The sequence below is a fragment of the Podarcis pityusensis genome (genome assembly GCF_964106645.2).
Source record: "Podarcis pityusensis genome assembly, chromosome: 6".
NCBI classification, from domain to species: Eukaryota; Metazoa; Chordata; class Lepidosauria; order Squamata; family Lacertidae; genus Podarcis; species Podarcis pityusensis.
The window spans coordinates 86,055,548-86,062,975 of record NC_138030.1 but is presented as its reverse complement, the minus strand read 5'-3'; the positions used below and the strand labels follow the sequence as shown (position 1 = coordinate 86,062,975).

The following is a 7,428-nucleotide window of genomic DNA, read 5'->3' as shown; positions in this document are numbered from 1 at the left end:
TAGCTTGAAAATACCAATTATGGGAAACACTTCACCATGATTGTACTTTCTCTAATTCTGAATTATGCCATATCCTATGGCAGCCATTTAGTGACTGGTGTCCCCAGTACTCCCTCAAAATTCAAACTGTCCAAAAAGCTTTGCAACCCCCGGTTTAGTTGACCAACAAATGTACAGGTAACAAAGAAGACAATTCAGCAGAGAACTGCTATTTAATAAAAGAATAGCTCAAATTTTTAATATCTTAACAATTTTTAAAAAGAATAATCTCAATATAAATATCAAAATTTATTTCAATACATGTTAATACAATGAAAAATTGGCTGCTGTTTAGGTAACAGCTATAAACTGGGCTGAAAAAATAAGCTTTAGGTATGTGAGAATATTGCTAATTTATATGAGCGTTGGACATAATATAAAACAACTAATTTTGGCTCTCACTTCAAGACATATTCCATTTTCCCCCCAAAGTCCCTGTTTTCATTTGCCAACATTCAGCAGAAACTAACCATGTGACCAGCACAGGTAGATAAGACAAAATACAGTATTTATTGACAATAAATTAAAAAAACCCTCCTCTGCAGTAGCTTGCACACATTGACTGCAGCTGAGACATTGCTTATCCATAATCAATTAGAAGCAAAACAAAAGCAGTGGTTCCATGTGTCATTGAATATAACACTATATTCTTCTGAACCCCAAAATATGCATAGCCACAGTCAGTATCTTTATACAATTAGTGAAATCCCTTTAAGTTTAGTGAGACTTCTCTAGGTCTCTGGTCTGCTGCTTGCTCCTGGCCCCTCAAAGTCACAGAAATCAGCCCCAAAATTAGCCTTTTACTGTTTGCATCTAGCCATAATTGACTTGTAGAGATGGAAGGGCCCACGAGGGTCATCTAGTCCAACCCCCTGCAATGCAGGAATCTTGCCCATCGCTGCACTCACAAAATTGCATTTGCACACATTTGCACAATCACAGGGGCTGTGGTTCTGCTCCCTCCTCCATGTGCCAGTATGGAGAAAGACTGAACACACCTTGTGCCGCCTTTTGTTTATCAAAACAGCCGCTTGCAGAAATTATTTGAGCAAATTCTTCAAGGCAAGCCTTCCAAAACAGGCAGCGACGCAAAAATGCTTGTGTAGTATCCTTCTAAACAAACGAAGCTGTACAATGCAATCCTAGGTTCCTTCACTCAAAAGTAAATCATCCATTTACTTGCACTTAACTCCCAAACAAATATGCATAGGATTGCAATTGTTAAATTGACTGGGTGAAAGTCAAGTTTGCCAAGGTAGTTCCATATTGTGCCAGCATAGGGAACTCGCAATACACTTTAACAGTTCACAAGTCCTGTGTTGCCATGACTAGGCCAGCGTAAAGCAGAAAAATGGGAACGTTCGTTACTTATTGCAAATGGCGTCTCTCGACTTCTCATCTTCTTTCTTTGAGAAAAGGAAAGACAACCTGTCTGGAACTTTTGTCTGTAGCAATGTCCTGGGGGATGGGGAGTCCCCATCACATTCCTCGGAGGAATTAGAAGCATGCGGTGTGTCAGGAGAAGGGTGAGAGGGCCACATTGCTTTCGCAAGCTTGCTCAATGGTTTCAGAATGACAAGCCATTTTTTTGCTCTCGTTTCTGGGTACTTTGGCATAACAGTGGGGCGAATGTTTCCACAGGCAGAATCTGGGCAGGAGAGGCAGGAGTAAGCTATGGCATAAAGTATGGGGGGCGGGTAATACAAATACAATAAACAAATAAATAATGACGCTCAATTTTGCTTCAAAAGTGCAAGGCAGAGCACCGTCCGGTGGCAAGCGGTCATCAAACCAGTTCAAAATGGTCCCTGCCCCGATGAGCCCCTTCCACCTTGGCAATACGTTTGCCAGTCATACTACTTGAGCAAATCCCAAGCTACATTTCTCTTCACCAATTGCCTCTAAGAGCATCCACTCCAAGGGGCGGGGGGCAGGGACGGCTGACTGGATCTCCAAATTTCATTGCGTAGTACTTCTGGGGAAAGCTTCCTTTCGGACCCACTGTAGTCATCAAGGTACGGCAGCTGTGCTCAAGGCACTGATACACACCTCACACAAGACAGTGAGATTTTAGCCTTGCTTCTACTTCTGTCTCCCACGTAATGGCCTCTCCTGCCAGGACCCATGGCTGAGCAGGAAAGGGGGGAGGGAGAAGACAGTGAAGAGGACAAAGAAGTAAACAATAGGGAAGAAGATAGTAAAGTGAAAAAATATTGTTTTAATTAAGAGAGGCTAGAAAGGATAAAATGCCAGAAATTCAATAATGGGATGAAGATATAGGACATTCTTCACCAAACTGGTGCCCACTAGATGTTTTGGACTACAGTGCCAATCAGCCCCAGCCAAATTTTCCAAAGTTGATCACGGGTCCTTGTTCTGGAGAGTAGCTAGAGACAAACCCTCTCTGGTTGTATCCCTCCCATTGGACTGAGAATGTGGGCTCCCTTTGGTGGGTTTCTTCCAAGCCTTCTCTCCTAGGAGTCTGTGACCAGGGCCTGATCCTGCCTCTGCCACTCCACCAATGAGTTACCTTTGCTTTTGCACCAGCAAAAATGCTGCTGTGCTATTGCAATCGCCCTTGCTCAGGATTGCTGGAGAATTTGAAATCCTGCATGTGGGCCTAGCCGGCTTCTGGCCTAATCACCTACTGTGTTAGGACCTCTGACCCACCAGTCTGCTTTCCTCAAACCACATCCCCCCTACCCTTCACCGGATGTCAGATGCTGCGGGGGGGGGGGGGGGAGAATTACATGGTTGCAAAGGAACAACTGGGAGCCTTAGTGTGTGCTCCTAATTGCTCCTTGGTAAGCAAGGCTTGTCGGCGCCCAGCAGCTGATCGGTGCTTACAAGTGAGCCTCGCTGGCGCAGTCGATCCATGCCCAAAGCGGGGCTTGCTGTGAGCACCAATCAGGTGATTCACAGGCGAGTGATCCCACTCATCTGTCAAAGTCGCTTGTGGGGTGGGGCTATGCTTTGTGTTTGAGAGGGAGCTCAGAGAGGGTTTAAGTGATTTCCGCAATTGCTAATTGGTGCCTTACATACCTAAGTGATGTGGGGGCCTCGTTGGAAGAGAGGTTGTGACTGTTGGGAGACCACTGCGTTGGCAGGATCTCTGCTGACGTAAGCTACCATCACTGCGATGTGGACTCTTTTTTTCCTGCTACTATTTCTTTAGATAAATTGTGCGTTATCTTAACAACCGCTTGGGTCTTGAAAGTTTTTTATTTTTATTTTTAATGTACTGAAAAATCAGGATTGGGGAAAAATGGGGTTTGCTCTTTACCCCCACACTACAGTTCCGAGTTTAAAAGTCTCCTGCTGAGTTATCCAGACTACAACTGCCTCCCTCACTCTGCTGGCACCAATGGCAACACATACCTAATACAAATATGAGTTTTGGGGAGATTTTAAAAATCCACACACACACACCCCGCTGTGGGTCCCAATCCTAACCTTCACCCCCCTCCCCTCAGCAGCTGCTATATAGATAAGGGGTGGGTGGGGAAGAACAGCACCAAACTACACAATTAATGTAACGTATAGTCTGGGACCTTAAGCATAGCTGCCGAGAGCGCAAATAATGCCATTTAGTAACACTGCTCTAAGGTCCATCTTTGGCTGGGCCATCAAACTGACGTGTTCCTTCATTGCAGGGGGTTGGGCTAGATGACCCGCAGGGTCCCTTCCAACTCTACAATTCAAAAGCTGCAGCTGATTGCACAATTAGAGCCAACCCCTGTTCTTTATCTCCAGACAGACAGATTCATAGCACTGTTTAATATTGTTGTCCAGTTGAGCTAGTTGGCAGCATCCAACCGATAAACGGTCCCTGGAGAAGGGAGGGGGGAGGGGGGATGAGAGAAGAAAACGCATAGATTTAATTACTAAAACCTGTCCCAATGCGATCACTTATTACCTTTTAACAACTTTTCAACTGCTTTGTTACAATGGCAGTACAGTCATACCTCGGGTTACAGATGCTTCAGGTTGTGTTTTTCGGGTTACGGACCTGCCGAAACCCGGAAGTACTGGAATGGGTTACTTTCGGGTTTCGGCAGTCGCGTATGCGCAGAAGCGCCAAATCGCAACATGCATCCTGTATGGATCACGTTCGCAACCCGAGCGTCCACTGTATTGGCTTCCAGCTCATTTCTGGGTCCAATTCATAAGAGTGCTGGTTATGGCTTTCAAAACCCAAAGCTGCTGAAGACCAGACTACTTGAAAGGCTGTCTTCTCCTACCCGAGTCTGCCCCATATATTGAAATCAGGACAGTCTCTACTCTGCATTTTCAATTTCCGCAGTACAGCTGGTGAGGAGGAAGGAGTGTCTTTTTGGTGGCTGCACCCAGGCTCTGGAATTCCTTACTAAGGGAGATACTTTTACTTACTGGCTTTATTTTAATCAAGCCTTGGTGCTCTCTTTACAATGTGCAACTCAGTTTATTACACTTCAATTCCTAATTTTTATCCCTTGTGTTTTGTTTTCTTTTAATTGTAACGTATAAAGTACTGGCAACTAATAACACATGACATTTTATTGTCCTGAATTAGATGAAACAGAACAGTTCTGCCAATCAAGGCCATGTTAATAAGCTGCATGATTTTATTTCTATACAATAATTTAATTGGAGACACACAGAAGCATAAAGGCTTTGGTTTACATAAGCATTCTCCCTAATGTCTATGTTTTGCTCAGGTTACAATTGTATTGTTTTCCCCAGTTTTGCATTTATTAGCATCCAAACATTCTGCAGCTGTGCTGAAAAGAAAACAACAACTGCTTTTTGTTTGATGCTAATGCAAATTATGATCTTTGAAAGCAATCAAGACTGTTTGATAACACAACTTAACAAGACTGTCTCTTTGAAAAACCACAGGGAACATAAAGGCAGCATATAAGAACGTGAACACTAATGCCTTAATTATGCCCTCTTTCAAATATCCTAACATTGCTTGATTACAGGATAAAAAGCAAGGTTCAACACAAGGTATGTTTCATTGAAAGATCTTAAAATAAAACATCTGTTTCAGATTATGTTTTCTACATTTACTCTATTAAGTACACAGGTATACTGAAGATAGGATACATACTGCCGCTGTCAAGAGATCCCAATACAGTATCACTATTTTGCAAGCTAAAATTACTCTGTTCTGAAAGGAAGAGGGGACGCTGCCACATAGAATATGTTTTCAACATAATGAAAAAACAAGTGAAAAAGGATTGTGGCCAGTAATTACAGATGTATAAAAAGTAGCTTACCTGTATACCTCTTGGGAAATGCAGTCATAAAGTTCCTCAGCAGTAAATTTCGTATTATTGTGCATCTATGAAGGAGGGGGAAAAACACACTGAAATGTCTAGGAAGACTCGCCAGTCATGAAATGTGGATATTACCTGTTGGAAATTATTCATCGCTGTAAAAGAACTAAGGACTGCTTCAGATTATCTTTTTATTAAAGTCCTTAAAACAAGAGTTGTCACCTAGCCCCTTTGCCAAGTCAAGCCACAGTCCCTGCACTTTGCCAGCCTGGTGTGCAAAACAAGTGTGGAAAAAGTGGCATCTTTGGCAAAATAATTTGCTGGCAGTCTACTTTACAGGATATGAGATGCTGACCCATCACTCTAGAGCACTTATTGAGCAGTATGGTACCAATCAATGCCATTTATGATTGACTAGAGAAAGGGAAACAAGCTCATGGGTGAAAGAAATGGCAGCTGAAAGATATACTTATTGATGCAGACCAGCACAGCAGACAGCCATTAGTTCAATACACACAAGGCATCTCTTCCAAAGCAAACTTCTATTAATCTCTGTAGAGTCTATATTCCCATAATTTAAAGGCTAGCAAAGTCTGTTGGTGAGGTTCTTTGCCCAATTGCGTTAACTGCATTCCATACCACAAAGCTGAAATTTGGTGGCCGACTAATAACTTGGAAGTCTGCATTTGTTTTCTCCTGCAAATGTTTTGGTCACCTTACTCATAAGAAGCTGCCTTGAATTATATCTCTTTATCCTAGCTCTAACCAATCAATCAATATGAAACAAGAAAGAAAATATATGGTGTTTTCCTGTGGCTTAATAACTGTGGACTCAGGCAGCAAATGCAGCTGCGTATTCAATAATGTGGTGATGTCAAATTCACTCTAGAACGAAGCTGTAAAGAAGTTTAGAGAAAAACCAGCCAAGAGGAAAGATGTGGTGTTCTCACATATTCCTAAGAGGCTCTAAGCCACTTTTCTATGGTTACACTTCTGGTTCAGTCTCTGGGGAACAGCATGCAATGATTAATCAGGCAGTGAAATATCAACCACCTTGGAAATGGAAGTCTCCCTTGCTTGACTCAAATGAAAATGTGCTTCTGTCTTGGTGAACTGAATCACTGAAATCATGGAACTACACTAGACCTCTAAAAGGAAACAACTTCTAATACAAAGCTATGTTATGGACAACATAAATGCATCCTGTTGCGTTGGTTGTTCATGCCAGTGAGAGAGTCTGCTAAGCAAAACTATGAGTGGCCATGGAGGAACCTTTCCACTCTTATTTCTCTTTACCATAAAAAGAAGGGGTAAGCATAGCATTGGGTGCCAAGCAAAAGCCCAGCTGCTGAGTGGAGGGTCACCCATGACAACATCAGCAGCTCACTGGCTGCCATAGTATCCAGGTGGCATTAAGTTCTACTAACAGAGCACTTTGCTCTCAATCTGAACTTGGAAGTTCCATCTCAGGTTTGTTGGCTGCTAAAATAGTAGGCTGGTTCAAACAGCCAGCAGCTCCAAGTGATGGTTTCTGGGAATGTGCTGCACCACTGTGGGCTGTGTGAGCTGGCCCAATGATTCTATAGTGGTTTCTTCCTATGCTGCTCAGTAAACACTGGGTGTCTGAGGTCACATAAGAAGTAGTCCCATGTGACCTTGGTCTTCCAACATTACAGAGTGGCAAAGAAAAGAGCCACAGTGCATCACTCTCATTCCTGGTTAGCAACAACTCTCAGGTTTATTATTGGTTTTAGAAAGCTCTCTGAGTATCCAGAAATAAGAATGAGTTGCTTGACTTACGGTTATTACGGACTAACAATATATACTGGAATGTGTAAATGCAGAGGCAGCCAGAAACATGTTTCTAGACTTGCAGGGAGCAAATCTACCCTGCTTCCAGGCTGGCTGACCAATGTATGTGAAGCAGCAGCAGGCTCAACTGACCTCTTTGGAGAGGCAACAGTCCTTGGCAGATGATGTGAAAGTTGTCTGAAGAATGTGGAGGGATATTTTTCTCGGCTGCCAGTTTAATCCGCCATCCCCATAGGAGCTGACTTGATTCAGGCTGCTCTACAGGTTGATGTGATGTGAGCTATGGTCACAAAGTAAACTTACAAGGATTTTGCTT

At 43.0% G+C, this 7,428-nt stretch overlaps 1 protein-coding gene and 1 long non-coding RNA gene across 8 annotated transcripts in view; both read right to left on the bottom strand.

Annotated features, from left to right (window-relative positions):
- Positions 1-2,237: 2,237 nt before the first annotated feature.
- The window catches only part of LOC308480654, a 635,674-nt gene continuing 630,483 nt past the window's right edge, over positions 2,238-7,428 (bottom strand). Inside the window, exon 2 of the long non-coding RNA XR_013988192.1 lies at positions 2,238-3,417. This is a non-coding gene — a long non-coding RNA (uncharacterized lncRNA). The remainder of the gene's footprint in view (positions 3,418-7,428) is intronic.
- Positions 2,238-7,428, bottom strand: part of SWT1 (SWT1 RNA endoribonuclease homolog) — a 42,004-nt gene continuing 36,813 nt past the window's right edge. For 4 of the 7 annotated variants that reach the window (XM_081012123.1, XM_081012124.1, XM_081012122.1 and 1 more), the window contains exons 18-19: positions 5,301-5,365; positions 2,238-3,868 (exon numbers count right to left, since the gene is read on the bottom strand). In XM_081012123.1, the coding sequence (XP_080868249.1) occupies positions 3,763-3,868; positions 5,301-5,365 (171 nt within the window). In that variant the 3' untranslated portion in view covers positions 2,238-3,762. Of the gene's footprint in view, positions 3,869-5,300; positions 5,436-7,428 lie in introns of those variants that run through there. The other 3 variants (XR_013988116.1, XR_013988117.1, XM_081012125.1) reach the window with 3 other exon arrangements.